Below are 23595 nucleotides of genomic sequence, written 5' to 3'. Positions count from 1 at the left end.
TATCTGATAATACTATCCAAACTGCTTTAATTACAGAACATTTTGTGCCTCGTTTTTATTACATTTCATGCCAGAATGAACCTAGCCAGGATGTTTAATAAGGCCATATTAAATCCAGGCTAGAGGTTAAAACTCATGAGGCTGCCTTGATTCTCTGCCTATTGTGTAGGGAATCTCATCAGAAAAGCCCCAAACTTCATTAAAGACAGCTTGATGTGGGCCCGCCTATATTGCCATTTACTTTAAGGGCTATCACTCAGAGGCAATTATTGGTGTGCTCCTCATGATCCCTGTTATATTAAGGCAATTTCTACACCTAGGTTAGGCATTAATACCACCATTATCTCCAACACAAATCCCCTGACAGTTAGAAAAGCAGGAGAAATTACAGAAGGATTAATCTCTAGTGCCCATCCAAAAAGAAAACCTTTCCCCAGAGGAGGGAGGAGGGTATGTTGAACTCAGTTAAGCTGTGTTAGTTGTAATGAAAAAGAGCCCCCTGTGCCTGCCTCTGTCGGAGACATTAGATGACCCTTTCTCAACTTGTCAATATCCCTTTGGGCTTTCCTTCTCTCCACTCTTACTAGGCTTCTCGGAGTTTTATGACATCTTTAAATAATTATGTTTGCATTAAAAAGGTTGGGGGGGGACATCTAAGCTTTCCATGTAGAAGGGTTGGATAAAGTAATTCATTTTGCACGAAAAGAAGAAAAAAGGAGCCTGGTGTTTTCACAAATCCTTTGTATTTCCAGTGTGTTTTGTTTTGTTTTGCTTCCAGACGTGTTTATGGGTCTTGCACCATGAACCATGCTGAGAAAAGCAGATCATAGAATAAGGACAAAGAATCCCACTATGCACAAAAGAGTAGGAAGACAAGAGCCTGCAGTGACTTGGCAGGTCATTCCCAGTGCACGCTGTTTTGCCTGATAAGGATACCTTTGACAGTGGCTGCTGCTGCTGCTGACGCACCTCTGTGCTTGCTGCAGAATGACTGGGGCTTGGGAATGGAATGATAAGGAACACAATGAATAACTAACAAAGCTCCTTTGATGAATGCAGTCATTTGCATTACAGCGCAAAATAGCTTCACTCCTGATGGCAGCGTGGCATACCTAACCACAAATATCGTTCATATCTTTCAGTGACATATAAGGGCAACAGTAGACACAGTGAGAGTTTGGTGGGTGGAGAGTTTCAACTCATTACATGGTAAAAGCATAGACAACATTGGCCCAGAAAAAAAATTTGTTTAATAGTATTGGTCTCAAAAACAAATGAGAATGTTTGTTTTGACTGAAAATATGTGTAATAATAGTGCATTCTTTCACAATCCATCGTCATTGAAATTAATACCCCATGTGTCTTTTCTAGGTGTTAAGAAATGATTCACAATTGTACTGTTTGTCTCAGTGCTGCAGAAATGCTATTTCACCTCACTTTATTCCTATCCTACTCAATACAACAAAATGAAAAGAGGTTTGGAGTGTGTCAGGTTGAATGTGAGGGACTTTCTGGGTTCTATACTCTTTCAGAGGAAGCAATTGGATGTATTTGTCACTATGATGGGGTTTAACCATTTGCCCAGAACATAGCAGTGATTTGCAGGTTGAACATATCCACTCTTACCTTACCACAAACCAGAAATATAAAACTGTGACACAGAGCCAGCCATGGACTCTAGCTTCCCTGCTAATTTTGATCTACTGCCTGATGATACTGGTGACTCCCAACTCATAATGCAGAAAGCCCCAGGGGACTCTGTACTTTCTGGCCAAGTAAAAGCTAATATAAAATGAGAAATCACTTATTCCACGAATCATTCATAATTCATGGTGTGTTCCCCTTTTTGTTGGTAAGCTAGTTGCTATTCTTACTGAAAGACTCTTTTCCCCCTGTAAATTACTTATTGTATTGCTGCTGTAAGTTTTGATAGCCTTATATTCATTCAACAAACAAGTATTGAACACCTACTTAGTGTCAGACATTGCATTTTGTTGGTAGAAAATAAAGATGACAAAAAGAAACCCCACGGTCTTACATTTCTCCTCAATGGAAGCAGGAAACAGCATACAAATATTTACATCCCAGATGTGAGGGAAGTTGTAATAGGAGTGTGGACAAAGTACTGGCTGTGCACAGGGAAGAAAGGGATGATTTGAGAGAATATGCATCTGACCCTCAGAATATGGAAACTGAATATGAGCCAGTGAATATTTAGAATGACCTCCCAATTTAATTCTCTATCCCTTAGATTGAGCTACTGGATCACTGAAAATATTTAGAAAAATCTCCCATAGACTTACATGGTCTTAAGAAAACTTTCTCACCCATATGTAGGAGGGAATGTTTTCCGAGTATGTTTGCCCTCTGTGTGTCAAAGCCCAAAATGAAGTGGACAATGAAACAGCATAATATCAAAGACAGATATTCCTGACTGTAGTTTAACCAAAAGGGAAACCACCAGAAAGACTGAAATGTCCATTTCCTTTTCTAAAAAAATGTGCTTTTTTGCTTACTCACATTCATCCACTGAAAATATACATTCTTAGATAATAGCCACACTTTCTCAAGTAAATTCCCTGCCTGCTTCTTTCTTTTGAGTTGTAGAAACTGTGATTAATTATTTTTACCTTTATGGGTCTTTCTCTACACAAAAGTAACTTACACTTGTTAGAAAAACCTTCGCGTACATTCATAGTTTACAAAATTAAATATCCTTTGTAATCTCTTCCCCTCATCTAGAGTGACCAAAAATAATCAGAATTGATTCTAATAAGCCTTTTTTACTCTTTTGTTTTTTGTCTTTAATTTTTTTTTTAAATCAAATCAGCTGGGCGTGGTGGCTCACGCCTGTAATCCCAGCTCCTCAGGAGGCTGAGACACAAGAATCGCTTGAACCTGGGAGGTGAAGGTTGCAGTAAGCCAAGATGGCGCCACTGCACTCCAGCCTGGGCGACAGAGCAAGATTCTATCTCAAAAAAAGAAAATAAAATTGTTACTCAAATCATCTGACCTTGCTCCTCTTTGCCCTCCTTTTCTCAGGAGGTTACTGTGTGGAACTAGGTTTCCTGAATGCTACAGTGAGATACGAGGCAAAGAAATACTTCCCATTCAGAATTGGAGAAAGTGTTTAGAACACTGACTTTTTTTCTAAATATGTAAGTGACATCATTTTGCTTGAATAGCCGTCTGAAGATTTATGTGTGAAAAAAAGGTATACTAAAAATGATTGAGAAGTTACCAAAGGAATACTATAATTAGTGAAATAATTGGATAACTTGATATTAACCAAATGTGTGGAATCAAAGAATTTCCACTGACCTTGTTGCCAGTAGCTTACCCTGTGTGAATCTTACCTTGTGTGGATATAATTATTTTCTAAATTCAGACTTTGCTGTAAATGAAAATGAACACCGAGTTAAGTTAAACACAGTGACTTGTACTGCTGTGTTCCTTCTATTACATAGATTCTGTCATAGATTTTGAAGTTTTCTTCTAATTTTTTGAGTTCTTTTTTTTTCTGCACATTAATCAATGTGGTTCTGTTTCTTGCTAGTATTAGTGTGTCTGCTAATTTTGTATGCCATAGACTGGAAACCCCAGTAAAATGCTTCTTAAAATGATCTGTAAAATAAGTATAAAGAGCTCAGAGTGAGGTCTTATAGAGTCTCCCTGTGGAAAGTCCTGTCATTTGGCACTAGGAATATATGGCATTCTTTTATTTTGACTACTTGAAGGCCTTTAAAATCTTATTTCTGGGTCTCTACTGTGCTTTGTTGAGATGAGTTTGTCAGAAAATTTACAAATCCTTTCAGATTTGTGACTACAATTGAAATCTCTAGCTGTAACCATTCATGAAGTGACACAATTAAACAAATCACCCTCATGCTTAATAAGTTTGTGATGGTAGTGACAAGGAAGCTCAGACTTATTTTGACAAAAATCTCCTCCAGGAGAGAAAAAAAAAAAAAAATTAACTTGGGATTGGATACTCTTTCGTTTTGTTTTGTTTGGTTTTTTTTGTGTGTGTTTTTGTGTTTTTTGTTTGTTGGTTGGTTGGTTGGTTGGTTGGTTGGTTGGTTGGTTGGTTGTTGGAAGGTTGGGAGACCTTCCTCCATATGATTCAGAGACCCAGGTTCCTTCCATCTACCCCTGTCATTCCCTGTGGCTTCAGAATCCTCTGCTTCTAGCCAGCAGAAGGGGAAAACAGGAGAGTAGAAATTCCCAGCCACTTCTTAAAAGTCCTGATGGGAAATGATACAGATCACTTCTGCTCTTCCTCTATTGGCAAGAACGAGCCTCATGGCCAAAACCCACACAATGGGGGAGCCAGGAGGTACAGTCCCTGGCTGAGGAGCACCCTCCGCCATAGCCCCACACCAGCACAGCATGAACTTCTGGTGAAGAACTAGCCATAGCAACCATAGGTAATAAACAACCTAGAAGTTCTGGAAAATAAGAGAAAATGTACAATACAAATATGTAATAATACACATAAACACATAAAATCATCTAGCTCCACCAATATGCAAACCTTCTACTCAGCAACACTCCTGACTGAGTTAATCATACACTTTGAAAACAGTGGTGGTTGGAAATGACCCCTTTAAGAAACTTGTGGGTGCAGAGCTACAGTGACAAACTTTCTTATGACAAAGTGCACCCCTATGGCAGCCTCCCTTAAGCAACTTAAATATTATGAAAGTATGTAAATGGAGAAAGAGTAATTTCTGTTAACCAACATCGTGTTCTTTTTCTTCTCACTCTTGCTGAAGGTCTTTATGTTTATTTGTTTATTTTGTTTGCTATTTATTGTCACATATAACAGGTGAAGTCAAGGAGAAATGTGAAATACAGTCAATTCCAGAGTAAATTGTTTCTGTTGCCACATTTGAAAATACATTAGGATAGCTGAATTTAGCTTTAAAAAGGATTTATTCTTTACTTTGGCAGAGAATGATTCTATCTATTGGTTTGCCTTTAAAATATTGCCTTCTACAAGGCAGAAATTATTTATATAATATTTATAATTTATTAATATAATTTCTATAATAAATAGTAATTATTCTATAACATTTGATGATGTTAATGATGATGATTGCGATGATTTTTATACAGAAACTCAGAGATAGTCATATGATAAATGAATGCATGTTGAATTTGCTTTAGCTCTTATGATGAACTATGTAATAATAATAATTATAATAATTATTAGGGTGATGATTATAAACATAAATCATTGAAAAAATATGCTGAGAATCGTGCTCCATTTAAAATAAAATGTGCTACTTTTATAAAAATTTCTTTATAGAAGTCAATTTGCTTTTTTAAAAATATATCTTCATACACTACGTTTTCTGTTAGCATAAGCAATTATATTTCTAATTAACTTCAAAGTAATCAATAGGTGGCAAATGATATCAATAAGTCAGTCCAAGTAATAAAATGTACATGAATTTAATGACAATATTATTCTATATTACTTTTTTTTTTTTTTTTGAAGACGGGAGTTTCACCCTTGTTGCCCAGGCTGGAGTACAGTGGTGCGATCTTGGCTCACTGCAACCTCCATGCCTCCCAGGTTCAAGCGATTCTCCTGCCTCAGCCTCCCAAGTAGCTGGGATTACAGGCATGCACCACCATGACCAGCTGATTTTGTATTTTTAGTAGAGATGGGGTTTCTCCATGTTGGTCAAGCTGGCCTCGAACTCCTGACCTCAGGTGATCCACCTACCTTGGCCTCCCAAAGTGCTGGGATTACAGGTGTGAGCCACAGCACCCGGCCCTGTATTAGTTAGTTATTAGAAAGACCAATTCCATTTGAAATATTTCATATCACACTGTACTATTTGTTAATCAACTGTGACAAAACAACTAGATACACTTTAATAGATACGTATTTTTGTCAGGACATATTTTACCACTTCAGATACATTAAAAAGTAATTAATTTTCTCTGACAGTGTTTTTAATTTTTTTGGTGCTAAATAATTTTTTATTAATTTAATTTTAATTGACGGTACTGTGTACACTAATGCAGTACAGTCTGATGTTTGATCTACGCATATAATGTAGAAAAGTTCAATGTTTTTAAAAAGGAGTATCCCAGGCTCATCACGTCCCTTTTTACCATGATTGTATGTTAATATCATGATAGTACCAGGGGTCACTCTAAGCGGTTGCTAGCTCATGTGGTCGTCTCGATAAACATATGAGATGGTAGTAATACCATTTCTATGTTAACCGTTAGAAAACTGAGGCATAGAATAGTTAAAGCAGTTAGAAAACTGAGGCATAGAATAGCAGTCATTGCACTGCTAACTAGTGGAATCATATGTGAACTAAGAAATTGAACATCACATCCCCTGCTCTGGACCATACTAGACTAAAGTTCTTTTTGTACTAGGAGCAACCAAAATGTTAAAGTATTAAGTTTTTACATAATAGTCTTTGCAATGTAGCTAAATAAGCATGCCATTATTGAGCAGCCAGTAAGTGGATAGAATGAAAATACACTTTATTTCAGAACAGAAAAGACAAAAGAAGTTGGGAGTTACTTTAGCCTCTTAAGTTGGGTAAGATATTACAGTGTTTTTTTTTTAAACTAAAGCCTCATAGAATAGATAAAATATATTTAAATGACCCAATGAAATCACCATTTTTGGAGGTCAAAAAGTGATCACAAATTAACAATTCCATATGATTCAGACTGTTACCAACATAACACCACAATTATTTCTTATTAAGAGTAGGTCATAAATTATAAAGGGGGAGATGCAAGGATTCAAAAAGGGTAATGCATGGTCCTTGTCATAAGAGAGTTTACAATATGATTATAGGAACAAACCATACATAGCTGTAAATTTAAATGATACCACTCAGGAAATCTTAGAGTGAGATTGTGCTCAGATGCCAGGGCTCCAAGAGCCTTTCCTATAAAACCAATAGAAGTTCAAGGGCAGGAATAAGCTCTCAGGATTTCAGGAAGAGTCATGGCATCCTCACTGTACCTCCCAAGAACACTTCTGAGTGTTCCTGCCAGATTTTGCTAACTTCTGGCCATGGGCCCCATGGAAACTTGAGTGTTTCATGCTGATTCAAGCTTGCACTCCTGTTGATTATCTCTTGTTATGTATTTATCTCTCCAGCTGTGGCCCTGGTGACCTGCTTACTAAGCACCAGTCTCTATCCCTACCCGCTGCCCTTTATCTCCAACATCTGATCTTTGTCTCTACTTCTTATATGCAGTGGAGCTGTCCCCAGTGTCCCTCCTGCTATCCAATAAAACCCAACCTACTAAGTGACCAAGTTATAAATATTGTGTAATAAAGTCTTTCAAAGCAACCAAAATACTTAGTATTGTAATTTTTAGGAAAGTCTTTGAGAATCAGAGTTTTTAGGAAAAACCTTCACTGAAAATGGGTAAGCCTTGAATGCGATTTGAACATCTGGTAGAATTTGGATGAATGGCAAAATAAAAGCTAAGATACTTAGGCTGTAGAAAGAGTGGAACTAAAAGAACAGCACAGAGGTACCCATGGCCTGTGAAGAGGATAAGAAATTGTCCAGCCAAAGTGAAGATTAAATGCAGTGAGGGATAAATGAGAAAGACTAATTAAAGTAGTTTCTGTCCAGTCCTCAGTGTTAGGCCGAGGGCTTTGCATCACAACCAATAATAATCACCACATACTGAGTATCTACTGTGTGTCAGACACTGACATATGACTTCCTAGTTTTACCCAACTGAAGAAAGTAATTATCGATTGCACAGATGAGACACTGAGATCCAGAGAGGTTAAGTGTCTTATCAAAGGCTATATTTTAAAATTATTTTTAATCTCTTATAAAGCATTTATTATACAACAGGCTCAGATCTAAGCACTTGTTGAAAATGAATGCATTTAAACTACGCAACAACCCATTGAGTGTGCTATTATTATTCTCACTTTCTGTTAGAGCTAAATGAGGTACCCAGGGGTTTCCTAACTTGCTCAAAGTCTTACAGTTTGTAAATGATGGAGTAGATATTCAAACACAGGAGGCTTTGCTCTAGGGTCTGTGTTCTTAGGCACTCTTCTAATAGCTGTGAAACTGGGGATCTCAGGGACACTAAAGGTTTTGAGCAGGATAATTATCTATGCAAAGTGGCTTGCAAGTATTATTAAATACTTCAGTGGGAAGTCAGGTGGAGGATTATGGCTATCATTTTAATCTGAGATGACTGAGGCCTGGATTAGGGCAGAATTGGTGAGGACACAGAGAAAAAAACTGTGGGAAATCCTATAAAGGAAGAATAAAGCAGATGTGAGAACTAATTAAATATGAAACATAGGTGTGAAGGAAAAATATTTGATTCTGAGGATGCACAATTGATTCTGACTAGCTAGAATTAAAATAAAACTATCTTATATAAAAGAAATTTGCAAGGAATATTTTGAGGCAGATTTTGTGCCTAGGCTGGAAAATGAAAGTAGAACTATCTAGAGAATTACTGGATATAGATACCTGAATTTCCCATCGTACATTGGATATACTTATTTATATTCAATAGTGTAGTTATAGTATATCATAATAATGTATTTATGTTTCTGTTTCTCCTACCTAGAAATGATTTCTAGGTTCTCTCATCCCTTTGAATCCTCATTGCCTAACACAGCACCCAGTAACATAATAGATGCTCAATAAATATGATTGAATGAATAAGAATTATCTAGATAAAAATAATAGCTATGCTCTTGAGTCTATAAGGAAAATTGTAGAAAAATGAGGACCAGGTATCATATTTATCTTTTTTCTGGAGATTATGGTCTCAGCTCTATCTTTTGCTAATAAAATCTGAAATATGCAGCCTGTAAAATTGTAGGGTAAAACAAATCACCGGATGTTTAACAAAATATTACCTTAGAATTGTCTTAATGGTTTAGTAGTTAGAATCAATATATGACTATTGCTTTCATGTATTTAATTATGTTTATCTAGAGCACTTGATTGCTAGGCTATAAGTGATATGGAGAAACAAATTCTTTGCAGCTTTAAATAGTATTGTAGAAAATTCTTATAAGAACATTCATGTACTGAAAGTGACTTTTATTTCTTGATTATAAATAACGAAATATTTGGGCCCTGTGTTCTCCTGGATCTAAACCACTCTGAAAGAGCAAGTCAATGGCGTAACACTAGCAGTTCAAATTTTATTTATTTCTTTTATACATAATTTCATGAAAATTGTAATTCCTTTTGTATGCATGTAGTATTTGAGATGCATTAGAAATGTTCAATACCTGGATGATATCTTGAACACAATATTTACAGATCCCTTTCTACTTATCTCCTTTGCTCTCCTCCCCTTTGTTTTCTTCTTTTGACCTCCAGGAGTAAATGTTGTCTGTACCATTTTTTGGCACTTGCTACTTTGTATTTTAAGCTATAGTTCCACACGTAAAGAATTTCAGCTCCTTGAGGATATTGTGTCTCCAACATCCAAAAATCCTCCTTAGCACCCAGCAAACCTCCATTCATACCACACTTGTGCACACACACACACACACACACACACACAGGGAGCATATCCGAATGCCATTTGTTGACTGACAACCTTTTGAGATCCCAAAGTACCTTGAAGTTAGTCTTTTAGTATCTCTGTAAGTACATGATTATGATTTTGAAAACTTTGTATATAAAGAAAGAAACAAGGTATTGAAATGAAAATTACCTGCCTGATTTGTTTCTCTTTATTAGGTTGACTTTACATATGTAGTAATAGTTGTTTCTGCAAAATTGACTGACACTACTCATTTCCATGCTATGTATGCATTGCTAAAGAAACAGCATAACAAACCAGGGGTAGAATCACAATTAGAGATTAAAATTAGGAGGTCTGTATCTCATTTTTATTGTAAATTGTTAAATGAGACCTAAAATGAACTGGTGTTTAAATGCCATTCTTTACAAAAGCTGAATTAGGTGACCACTCAAAACTGAAACAGATGACCTTTTTGTTTGATACTGCTTCACCCACTTAGCCCTCTTCTAATGTTTGTTTTTGCCAGGCAGAAAGGCCTATAAAGCCTCCCCTTCCCAATGCTCTACCCGAGGAACACCTGAAACCTTTGGTCTACTGTAAGAGCTTTGCTGTATTTATGAAAAGCTCCTCTTAACCAGGTGTTTCACTCTTTCAGGAAGGTGACACATTGTTGACAGCTCTGATAGTGAAAGGAAATTGACAAGCCTAAGCACCTAACATCCTCAAACTACCTGATAATGATGGTGGTTCCCATGCCTGCCTGGCAGCCTTGATCTCCAATTAAGCATCTGTGGAAGCTGGAAAGCAGGCCTCTTAATTGGGAAGCTGCAGATGCAAGGCAGGTTACAATTTCTGCCAAGACATTTATCAGTCAAGCCAAGCTTCCTCCCCTCTTTCTCATGCTTGCATTTGTGTTTTGTTATTCTGCAGTCCCCCACACTGTAAGACAAGGAGGCTATTTAGTGAAGATCTGAATATACAAAAGTCATTTTGCATGAGCAACTTTCAGCTCCATAAATAACCTCCTACTGAAGCAGGATCCATGACGAATTTAGTCCTAATTACACCTTACTCTCACCCTTCCTCTATACCTCCCATTAAGATATATTGTCTAGGACACATGCAGGGGATCTGTTTGCAGCTATCTTTTACATAGAACTGATTGTTTAATTGCAGATTAAAGATTAATGCAAGTATAATGATTCCATAAGGACACTTCAGACAAAAGCATCCTACATCAGGCTGCCTGCCTCCATTTTTCAATTTGACCATAAATTTGGCTGGGAATTAAATAGTAAGTAGCCGTGATTGCAACTCTGGTCTCTGAAGGCACTCACGGGAATGAAAATAAATGAACAGGCTCTCACACAAAGCATGTTTCATTATGGTCATTAGTGGGCAGATTCTCAGCAGTATTGAAGGTGAAATTGTCTAGAAAAGAGGTTGGCACATGTCTGTTAAGGATAGCTGAAAAGGATGGTGAAAAGGATGGAAGTGGTTTGGGTTGGGGATGATTGTGGCATAGTTTGCGTATTTTAACTCCTTTTGTTTATTTCCATTGTTTAAAAGGAAGCAGCCATCAGCAAAAGATACTTTTTACTACAGAACCACAAAAACATAAGCTTTTTTTAGTATGGGTTCAAAACTGGCGTGATGTACAATATGAATATAAATGTAAATGATGGTTATTTGGTGAACAGACCAACTCCGCACAAAACAGCCAAATAAAATTATCATAGAATAAACATGACATTATGAAAAGCCTGCAGGCGCCTTTACCATGTATGTGGTAATAATTTTGATTATGAAATGCTTATCTTTGGAATTCTCTTGCATTTTTCAGGTAAGAGACAATTTTTCCTTAAAACTTTGGCATTGTTGACATGTTGGCCATCCATTGTAAGTATGGCATTAAATTTATTTTGTCATATTATTCTCTTGCTTATCAGTGAGCAAATTAACCTACATGATATAAATAAGAGGACAAATGTGGCTGCTTTGGTCTTTTTTTGTGACCACTGGTTCTGTGTCCCCCAATAATATATTTTATCCCATAGGTACCTTAAATGTTATTACACTAATAATACGTTAATTTTTTTTTAGACAAAGTCTCACTCTGTCATGTCATGCAGACTGGAGTGCAGTGGTGCAATCTTGGCTCACTGCAACCTCCGTCTCCCGGGTTCAAACGATTCTCGTGCCTCAGCCTCCAGAGTAGCTGAGATTACAGGCATGCACCACCATATCCAGCTACTTTTTGTATTTTCAGTACAGACGAGATTTCAGCATGTTGACCAGGCTGGTCTTCAGCTCCTGACCTCAGGTGAACCACCTGTCTCGGCCTTCCAAAGTGCTGGGATTACAAGCACCAGCCACTGCGCCCAGCCTGTTAATTTAAATATACTTACATATATACATTAGTTTGAGTTATGCTAGTATATGAGAAGCTGGTTTTCATTTATTACAAAAAAAAGACTAGAGACTATTCCTATTATAATATGTAAATATGCTCAAAAACATTTTCACCTGTTGCCAATTTACATGAAGCCAAGACATAAACTAAAATCTGACAAGACACAAATTTTTCCTCACATTCTCTACAGTTTTACAAAAGTCCTTTTATATGGAGGAACAAATACAACTATGATGACAACATGACCTAATAATAATATTTAGAAAGAAAATCCTAAGATGTTTTATAGTCATAATGACGTTATTCCTTACTGTTCTGATATCCCAGGAGATCTCCTAGGAAAAATTAATGAAGCTATGCTAATGCTTGATAAACTCTGTTAAAACCATATTACCTCGGAAACACACATAAAATGACAAAGCTTCAGCATTTCTAGAGGTGTTCCAAATCAAAATTCTAAGGGAAAATAATTGTGTTTTTAGTTTTTCATGAGTTAGGAAAATAAAGACCAAAGCAATCTTTTCCTCCCTCACCAAAATAAATTCAAGTAGTTGTGAAAAGAGTAAGTTTTTATTCTTGTTAATGAAATCCATCCAAATACTCAATATCACAATTGACAGGAAGAGTCCAGGATTAGGAATAACGACTTTTACCAATGACATATTAATGAGATACAGTAGCATACAGACAAAAGGATGTAATCATATCCTGACTTGGATATGGGTCTCTGTTTTTGATTGATAGACAGAAAGAAAAGCTGACTTCCTCTTGAGATTGGAATAGTATTGATTTTTCAGGAAACTAAAGTAGATGACACAGTACTTTTTATTTTTTTTTTTACAGTCCAATAGATCAGATAGTTATGATAGTATTATGATACTATGTATCCATTCACTTTTACTTTGTTCCATTATTACTTCAAAATTCTTCTATGGCTGAGAGAATGATTGAATAACTCCTCATGTGCATGGAATTATTTTATGAAAGAGGTTAACCAGCTACTCACTATTTTCACTGAAGAGTGAGCAAGAAGAAATAATTTAAATTGAAGTAGCAGTTCTCTAAGTTGCATGAGAATCATGATCATTGCTATCATCATCAGTCCAAAGCCTCTCTACACATGAGTTCCTGCTGTGCACAGAGAAAAGTGCTTCCTCTTTGGAAAGAGGGTTAGATGCAAGAAAAGCTTCACAAGAGAAATTCCAGAATACCCATGTGTATAGATCTCTTTATAGAAACATGTGGACATGTCTCTTTGTTCAAGATATCAATAACAAATTTGCACTAAAGAATATGAGAGCCCAGAAAATGTAAGAAATGTGTGATTTAATTAATGTATGCACATTTTAAAATACTTTTTATCCTTAAAACCACTCGTTTGATCCACCTGACTGTTTCATCTATTCTGAATAGCTTTTATATTAAATGTGAGTGAACATCATTGGTCCATAACTTTATAAAACTAAATCAAATGAATTAATGTAATTTTCATGAAATAAGATGGTTCATCTCTTGTAAAGAGATGTAATTCTTTGCATATTTTAAGTCTGTATAATGCTCATGAAACATTGGTGTAGAATTTTTCCTCTGTAAATTAGCTGTTATAATTAAAAGTTTGTGGGTATGATTTGGGAATATTAGCAATTTCTTCTCTCATGCATGATAGCCATCTTCTTTTACCCACCACCTGTTGAGAAAGCAGCTGGCCTGTTTATTGTCTCTGTGGCCTGGAGTCCTTTCAAAGTGAAGCTTGCTTGTCACCTCATTCTAGTTTTGATCCTATTCACAATACATGCAAATCTAACATTAGTTCATTGCTCCGTTACCAAGTGGCTGGAATATTATACATAGTCAAGTTGATATTTGAAATGAAATGTATTCCCACTTCTTTGTTCTATATCTATTTATTATACTAAGAATATAGATGTTCAATGGAGTAAGAGATCTTTCTGAGGTTTTGATCTTTTAGAGACTGATTCTGGACTGTACCTCAAAACATAACATGCTATGAGGATATAAAGCTAATAGTAGTGGGTTTTATTTCATATCCCAAATGCCTGGTGGGATGGTTTCTACAATGTATCTACTTCTACTGAATGAAGTTTTAAGGAATATAATAAACAAAAACATATAAACAAATCAACATTGCTATTAATTTTTTCCCAATATTAAGCTCAGTTACCAAATACAGATTTTTATATAAATATTTTATAATTTCTTACTTTTCTTCTCCTGGAAGATTTTTTTTTTCAAATTGTCAACATACAGCAAGATAGGGGAGTAGGAATAGAGACATTCTGTTCAACTCAGATGTGAGTCTAGGTGAATATGCTGATACTCTGTAGAATGAAGAAGATATAAGATTTCAGCAGGTGATACAGAAGATAATTTCAAAGCATGACTAAGTCAAAATTATTTTGTTTGATAAACTAAAACAGTACATGTCAGATAAATTAAATATAAAAGCCAAAACAAAGCCTTAAATTACAGAGGTTTTTTTTTCTAATAGGCTATATTTTAGACATCTTTATTTTCCCACCTCTGTATAAATGAATTAAGCTGTACATGAGGAAACTGTGGTGTAAGAATTTCTCCAAATGCATGAGCCCCAAAATATATCTATCCCACCATTTCCCATAATGCCTCATATTTCTCCCGTAGAGGTTGCTGCCTGTGAGCTACGTCATGATCTATCCATTTGTACCAACCTATCAGTGATAGGAACCTATCACCCATCATAACAGGAGCAGCTCGTAGTCACCTCTGTTTTTTCTCTTCCCAGTCTGACCAGCCATATTTAGACACTCACCTCATTTGCTCTCCAATCCTCAGTTTCTCTTCCTTCCAACCTAGCCTATAGAATATTACCAAATTACTCTTTCTCAAGAATGAAGCTACATATACTTCTTTGCTAAAAACCTCCTGCCTATACTACCAAGTCCAACTTATTAATTTGGCATTTAACCACCCCAATCTGCCCCTTACTCCCTCTCCCTGTTCTTCCACATGAAAAACTTGAACCTGGTAAATTAGTCTTATCATATCAAAAGTCTTCCGTCTTGTATGTCATTGATCCAGCTATCTTTCTCTGGCTTTCTCTTTATTTCCCATTTGAAAACATGTTATTTAAACCTCCCTTCAAAACAAGCTCAAATCCAAGTCTTTTGTAAAGTTTTCCCTGATCCTCAGTTATCCTGAGAGTTTTTTCAGCCTGCACTGATTGTTTGCACTAGTAATTTCTCACTTAGTATATGCTATATTACATTACTGTTTATCTTTCTTTCTTACATGCCCAATCTCTACGACTAAATCGAGAGCCTCTCCAGACAGAAACAGAATCTTGTATTTATTTGCCAATGTCATATATGTTACATTTCTCTATGTAGAGTAAGCATTTACTAGATGTTTGTAGATAATGATGATCAATTTACCAGATTAAGAAGAATAATTTAATTATAACAACATTTTATAAAGACTTCAGTTTTGGCATTTTTAATGCTTTTTGGCAAGAACTAACATACCCCACCAAAAATGGATTAAACAGAGGACTTCAAATGCATTTTGATCATATCAAAACATTCCAGAAATAACTGTTCCCAGCCTGGATCAGTGAATCACTGATGTCTGAGCATTGGGTTATCTTCTCTGTCTTTCTTTTAGACTTTTCCTCATTATCGCAAAGGGGCTGCCACAGCTGTAAGCATCACATCTTCACACAGCCAAACCTAAGGTGGAAAGAAAGAGAAGGTGTTTTCCTTGTCACCTATCTCTGATATCAAGATGAAAAATCCTAGATATACCTCAGCAGATTCCCACAGAAATACTTTGGACCAGTGTAGGATTGTATACACTTGTATATACAAGGAAGTTGGAAAAGAAAAATCTGAAATATTTAGTTTAGGATGAGAACTTGAATTCTACAATAAGGAAAAAAAGGAAGAGGGAAATAACTGTTGGCTGGTCAACCAATAGTATTTGTCACCAGGTAAGATTCACATTCAATTAACAATCATTAAGTACTTAAAGTGGCAGGATCCATATCAGCTTCTGTTATATATGTTGAGTTATTTATTTCTCATAACAGTCCTGTAAGATTAATATTATTCTCCCATTTTACAGATGAAGAAACTGAGGCTCAGAGAGGTTAGAGTGTTATCAAATTTAAGTAAATAAGAGAGCTGACATTTAGGTCCATTCTGTAAGGCTAAGATCAGCATATTTTCTACTGTACCTCAGCTGAGTCTCAGAGCAGAACATTTTAATGATACATGTAGAAGAAGAAAACCAACTAGGATGGGATAGGAGAGTATACTTAGTGTATAGCAAGAAAGGTAGCAAGGATGGCACAAGTGCATTGGCCTTCTGATGAGTGTGGCTGGGTATGAGGGAATGGGGGAAACAGGGCATCATCCATCAGAGGTTAGCCTAGGATCAACCCTCAGAGTTTCAATAACATTTTTAATATTATTTGCAATTATTTGTATTTATATAAACAAAAATATTTAACTTTTTGAGAAAATTAATATTGACATTAAAAATTATATATATAATATATATTATATGTGGCATTTGAGAAACTGTCATGAAGTGGAATTTTTCGGGAGACATAATTTACATGAGATCTAAAGCACAGCCTGTATTCCAGCTCAGTCTTTAAATATTCTTACCCTTTTATATTTTTCCCTCTGTATCAAAGAATAGATAGTAGGTGACCTCCACAACCAAAGTTGATGATTTCTTCTTCATTTTTCAATTTCCTTTTTTAAGGTTATCAGAAAATAGCAATTCATTTTCATTCTCTCTGTGAACTTACACAAGATCCCACACAGTAAGCTTACTAAAAGAGAAGGGTATCAAGAAGAGTGAAAAATAATATAGGTCTCTTTTGAAATTTCTTAGGATTCTTACAGTGCCAGAGGACTTGAACAGGATCCTAAACCTCTCTTTTTCCAGGGTGGGAGAAGAAGCTGTCAGGAAGTAGAAAAGAGACGGTGACTGAGATTACCAACCCTTCCCCACCCCATGTAGGGAGCTTCAGAGCAATGTGTAGAATTGATGTAAGACACACTATTCCTTTGTAAAAGCATCAAAAATATTAAAATACTCCTATTATCTGTGCTTAGCCTCCAGCTTCTTTTAATGGTCTTCCGAGATCTCACAAGAACTCGGACTAAATCGACTGTATGAGTTCAAATGGTAGCAACAGAGTGACAATTAATGGTTCTTATCAGGATCCATAAATTACAGCATCTTTCTGCTAGTCTTTTTAAAAGATTTTGGGCAGCTTATTAAAGCATCTAGCCTTCGCTCCAATGTGGCCTTGAAAAGAAAAGAAATAAACAACCAATCAAGTAGAAATTCTCTTTGGCTTAATGCATAGTCCAGTAGTACACACATTGCATTTATGAGAAAAGAGCCCTCTTCATCTGACATGTGAACTTCCATTCTTTTCTTCTAAATTTGTTGTGCTCATCTTTTATCTTTGTTAAATTTAACCTGGATTCCACTCTGAAAAAAAAAATACATTTTTCAAAAAGCTAAATAGATGAAAATATCTCGAGTTTGTGTGTAAGATTCTACTCCTCCTGTTTGTTAGATACCCTAATAAAGTTTATCAACTTGTTTTTAAATGAAAGAGAATAATGATCTCTATTACACAGAGAACTTATTAGTGTCCTATAACAAAATTAAGGGAGGATTTTTCCTCACAAGTTGAGGAACAAGGTGAAATTGAGAAAAGATATTTGTAAATACTCAAATAATCATAAGAGATCAAAGTAAATCTATGTGAATTTTTGAACTTGAAATCTACCTTTCTCAAAATTGCAGGATTGAAAAGATTATTTGTGTGTTGGATTCTTGTTACTGCAACCAACCAACTTGATATTGTTAACCTTAGTGCCGTTTGGCATGTTAGTAAAGTAATTAAGAGTTTTTATTTAAATTCTGACTGTTCATGAATGAGTTATGTGAATTTAGATAAGTCACTTAAAATCACTGCATCTGTTTCTCACCTGCCCCCAAAACATAATAGGAGCACTCCACCACAGCGAGGTTTTTCACTTACTAAATGCTGAATGCATACAGGGTATTTAACACTTGTGAATAGTAAGTGCTTTATTAATGTTAGTTATTAGAAACATTGTTTTGTATATTTCCATCTCACTTCATATAACGCTGACCAAACCAAGGAGTCCAAAAACCAGATAGATCTCTACTGCCCAGATTTGCTGTAAACTAAACATTGTATCTTTGGGCTATTTATGTAACCCTTATGATTCTGTTTCCTTAACCCACAGATGAAGCTTCTTGTCCTAATAGTCTTTGTGGGTATGTTGACATTTTCCCTCATTGCAGGACATTGGACACCAAAGAATATCAGGTAGTAGGTCAGGGTTGTTTACAATCCTGACCACAAAGTGACTTGTGTCTTTTAGGTTGTAACCTCCCTCTGGCTATCCAAGGCTGGTCCTTACCAAGCTTTCCAGGTCTGACTCCCTAGTCATCCATCCCATGCCTCATAATCTGCCCCTTTTCTCCAACCTCAACCTCCCCAGGGAAAAACATTTGCTCTGGATCCAGGTTTCTGAATACCAGAGTTTTGATATTAGTTGATCTGACAAACACATCCACAGTAAGTTGCAGTAAATGCTAATACCATGTGTCGCTATTTCCAGAAAAAATATGCTTGTTTATTTTCTAATTGAGGGAGAGCAATAGAGGGAAAGGGAGGACTTTCAGGCACTGTGGCAGAGGAGGTCATTGAGGGAACAAGAAGAAGGCTCTCCCTGGGCAGGCAAACTGCATTATTCTGTATTTGGTGCAAGGCAAGTCAGACAGTGTATACCCCTATACCTATCCTGAGATGACTAGAATTTAGAGACTGGCTATTCCTGTGGTTCAATTCCGGTACGGAAATGACAAGTCAGGAAATTCTCGGCATGCCAGGACTCACCGGAGGTGTTGCTATTCTTACTGTCACATATCTGAGACCACTATTAACCACTGAAATCTAGAATTGCTCATACTCTCTCTCTCTCTCTCACTCTTTTTCTTTCTTTCTCTCTCTCTCTTCAGAATCCTGCTCTGTTTTATTTCTATATGAGATTATGTAGAAAAAAGAAAACAAAAATAGCTTATTACCTGGAATATAATTTAATCAGCATTTTGGATTTAAAAATCTGTGATAATTTTAGCGAACTATTTTAAATGAATAAAATATGAGTCATTCTTGTTCTCTGACATGATTAAAATCCAGAAATCATTTCTTGGTCCTAAATTTACTATTTGTGTTTATTTTGAAGTAGAAATAAAGGCAAGACAGTTTATCATTTCCTTTATGTGTCTTTGCTACAACTTAGTCTCAAAAAACAATTTAACCAGAAATACACCTAAAGGTATGGTGTTAAATTAGTTAAAAAATTTAAAACTTACTGAGATGGACTAAGACAATATACTGTTTAAACAAGAAGAAAAAATGGAAAGGTGACAATAGCTTTTCAATATTATTATGTGAAAAATCACGATCAATAGTTTCCAGTTTTATGTAAGGCAGAACAATGGAATATCATGGACCTATGTTATATCATAGTTCTACATATTTTTTAAAAGCATTATTTCAACTCTTTGTTACTAGGAGTTTTTATGTACAGGTTGGATGACCACTTGGCAGAGATATTGTAAAAGACACTCAAATATTGAGGGCAGGTTAAATAGAATGACTTCCAAGGTGCCTTCTAACACTGAAAAAATTAAATATGGGAGTCCCATTTTGTTAAATCCAATGTTTGAGATACTTTCCGAATTGAGTTGGGGGATACAAAAACACAGAAAACAATATAACTTGGTGTTATCTTGGATATGGAGTCAGCCCAACTGGGGTTCAAACCTCATTGCTTTTATACAACATAAACTGAGATACTTAAACTTTATCTGTCTGTCATGCAAAAAATAGGTGAAGTAATAATGCTCAACATAAGGGGGTTATTGCAAAAATGGAATCAAACAAGATTCTATATAATGCATCATGCTGGGCACAGAGTAAGAACTCAGTGAATGAGAGTTCATGATTTCTGTGGATGATCTACCTAAAGATTGCAAGAGAAATAAGCAATAATATGAGAAGGTGGCAGCTGAGAAAGTGCAGGCCATGGCAGAGAGGGAAGAAGGGAGATTGACCAAATGGGAATGTGAATGATGAAAATAGAGAAAAAAAATCAGAGTAAGAAAAGGGGGGAAAGCTTTATTGGAAAGTTGTGTGTCATGGGAAAACAACTCAAGGTAGAAGTCCCTGTCCACAGAGTGGCCTAGGTGTCTGATTCCTGTGAGCTCACTCTTACTCCCCTCCCCTGCTCACTCTCCTCTGGTCTCTCTTCCTTTCTGGGGTACACAAATTTGTCAGGAATGCTTCCACCCTTGGGCCTTTGCCATGACTGTTTCTCTCCTTAGGTTCCAGCTAGAGGCAGGAGCATTCCTCAACCTCTTAACTAAATCTTCACTTCAATGTCTAGCACCATCTCAGTGAGACCTACACTGGCCACAAAAGAAATATTACAACTCCCCTCCTCCTGCCCCAATTCTTCTCATTGTTTTATATTTTTTTCCTAGCAGTTGACACATAATCAACTTTCCATATGCTTAAAATTAATTGAAGTATTTTTACATTGATTGTCTGCCTTACTAACATGTAAACATTCTGAGGTCAGAGATTTTGTCTGATCTGTTCATTGACATTATCTCAGTGTCTAGAACAAGGTCTGGCACATGGGTGGTGCCCAGTAGTTTTTTTTTTTTTTTTTAATTCATGAATGAAAATGGAAGGGGAAAAGAAGGAGGAAGAAACTAATTCCAGACTCAGGAAAAATATTTTCTAATTTTCCATTTTAATTAGTATTCCCAGTGCTTTGACAGGAGCATAACATTACACACTAGAAAGGTCTCAACATCTAATTATATTTAAATTATAACTGTTAGCTTTGAGTTTTAATAACATCATTTGCCTTTGATTCTACCGTAACCAGCTCTAAATAGACTAGAACTTGAAACATGATAAACAGAGAACCTCAACTATGTGTATTAAAAAGTGTTCAATATTGAGAATTCTAAAAATACGTTGGTTTCTAAAAATTACTAATTGTGCAAAGTGTCTATTTACATGTTTGGTTATATACCAACAATATTCTTTAATTCATAAGGCTTGTCTCTTGACATCTAGTTGAAGTATCTGAAGCCCTGATATCTAGCAATTAAAATTATGGTGGAAGCAACTAGTATAGACAAAGCACAGATTCTGTCACACTTGATCACCTCTTTCTGTATCATGCTCAGTCACCCTTAATGAGGAAAGATGGAAAATGTCTACTACTTCTTAAAGTGAGAATTTTCCCAAATTGGAGTTCTAAAGTTAAGAAAGTAGTTCTTCATTGGGTAAACATAGTAATTGACTTTTATAGCCTTTTTGAAAATACATATGTATGTATCCTTTTTAAATCTAGAAAGAAATGCATTATATATGAATGAATGAATAAGCAATGAGTCTACTGTGTTTCTTTCCATCGGCATCCAAAATAACAGTATGCAGTCATGTCAGGAGCACCTAATCGTCAAGTACTATTTTCAGAACAAATGTTACAAGGTATTATTTTAACCTGGCAATGTTTCACTGCCTTTTAGCCCTGCAAAACTATACTCTGTCATCTTCTCCACATTCCATTATCCAGCATCCTAAATCCTGACCCAAGTCAGTGAAGTGTACAGATAATCAACATGAAGCAGAGCATTTCTAGAAGAGCATATGGAATCTCGAACAGTTTTCAGTGCATATTAACAGTGTTTATGTTATTATTTATTAGGGTGTGCATTAGAGTCATATGTTTTACTTGAGGTTATCACTACTTGAGAAGGATTTGGAAAACCAGTTTAGAGGAAATTACAATATTAAATGAGAGATAGAAAATAAGATCTATAAGGAAAATTTATTGAAATGCACTCTTTGTTGAAATAACTAAACGACAGTCCTCTGAAATCCAGGGATCCTTGTCTTCTCAATCCTTGTCATATGGCCACTGCCATCAAAGAATAATTTTATCTCATTAATGGCAGCTCGAGAAAGCTGGCATGCAGTCACTGATAGATAAGTGACAGCTTCTGAGGCTGCACACCAGGACAATGCCATAGTGGAAGAACCACAACCATCGCAGTTAACTTTTCCTGGCTGGCAGGAAAAAAAAAAAATGAAGCCCTGTTAAGTAATTTTCCTTGCCATTTTATTCAGATATAATCCAAGTCAATTTGTCCCTTTAAAATATAAAATGAAAACAATAATCCATGAAACACAAGTGAAGCTCTATCCTTCAACTTCTGTGTTATAGTGTTTTATCTCTAGGAAACCTAGGTCCTGATTAGATCCAGCATTCTTCAATTTTAATGGAGTAAATTGTGACTCAAAGGAATCCTAAAGTAAATGTTCTCAAGTGGATGTGATCTCCCCCTCTAGGGCAAGTTTGTCTAACCCATGGCCCATGGTCTGCATATGGCCCAGGACAGCTTTGAAAGTGGCCTGTCACAAATGCCTACACTTTCTTAAAACAAATTTGTAAACTTTCTTAAATTATGAGATGATTTTTTGAGTTTTTTTTTGTTTTGTTTTTGTTTTTTTAGCACATCAGCTATTGTTAGTGGTAGTGTATTTTACGTGTGGCCCAAGACAATTCTTCTTCTCCCAGTGTAGCCCGGGGAAGCCAAAAGACTGGACACCTCTGCTAGTCTAGGGGATATTTGGCACTCTCTGGAAACATTTTTGGAGCTGTTTTGGGTGGGGGCAGAGGTGTGCTTCTGACGTCTAGTGGATACAGGCCAGGAATGCTACTAAACATCCTTAATGCAGAAGACAGCCTCCTACAACAGACTTACCCAGCCTCAAATGCCAACAGTACTGCAGTTGAGAAATCCCAGACTAAAGGTTCTAGCACTATTCAACAGGCAGTTCAGTCACTTAAGAATAATTCCCACAGTTGCTCCTCTCTGTGCACCTTGTATTAGAGTAATCATGAGGGTGATGGAGCAGTAGATGAACTTACCTCCATGTTTGGAATCTCAGCACTTTACATGCAGTGTTTAGTATAAGCAGTGAGGGGCAGTCAACTCGCCCTTCTCTAAACTAAGTTTATTATTTTATTTTGTAAGATTTAGACCTCATAAAGCTTAAATATTTTACTGAGACTTCCAGTTTTTGTTTTTTTTTGTTTTTTGTTTTTTGTTTTTTTCCCAGAAGAGAACTCTTACCTTGCGAAGCTCTCATTTGATAAGGCTTAGGACATCAGCAAAAATTTAATGTTGACACCAATTAGCCATAACCTGCAAACTGAGTATTTCACAAGGGCCAAGTTCAGCCGATAGTTCTGGGCTCTGGTTTCTATTAATACTCAAATCAAATATAGTCATTAGAACTTGAGAATCAATAATAGATTCTGGCTTCTTGTTATCATTGAATTCTTTGATAAGTAATTTTGTTGAGAACATATTTGAGTTTAAATTAACAACCATTTTCTATATCCTGTACAGTGATTAACTAATCTGGGCATTAGGTTGAGAAGAAAGGAGAGAAATCTCCAGTTGACATAACAAGACTGAGAGCCAGTCAAGACTTTTAATCTCAGCTT

General features: G+C 36.0%; 1 protein-coding gene across 2 annotated transcripts in view; it reads left to right on the top strand.

Annotated features, from left to right (window-relative positions):
* Positions 1 to 23595, top strand: part of PDZRN4 (PDZ domain containing ring finger 4) — a 136774-nt gene that overhangs the window by 28773 nt on the left and 84406 nt on the right. The window contains exon 3 of one of the 2 annotated variants that reach the window (XM_011999062.1): positions 11366 to 11421. The exons of the other annotated variant lie outside the window; for it this stretch is intronic. Within the exon in view, the coding sequence (XP_011854452.1) occupies positions 11366 to 11421 (56 nt within the window). The remainder of the gene's footprint in view (positions 1 to 11365; positions 11422 to 23595) is intronic. 2 annotated transcript variants of the gene reach the window in all.

Source organism: Mandrillus leucophaeus, unplaced genomic scaffold (genome assembly GCF_000951045.1).
Source record: "Mandrillus leucophaeus isolate KB7577 unplaced genomic scaffold, Mleu.le_1.0 Scaffold580, whole genome shotgun sequence".
NCBI classification, from domain to species: domain Eukaryota; kingdom Metazoa; phylum Chordata; class Mammalia; order Primates; family Cercopithecidae; genus Mandrillus; species Mandrillus leucophaeus.
Note: the sequence above shows the minus strand (reverse complement) of the source record. Positions and strands in the feature narration are given on the sequence as shown.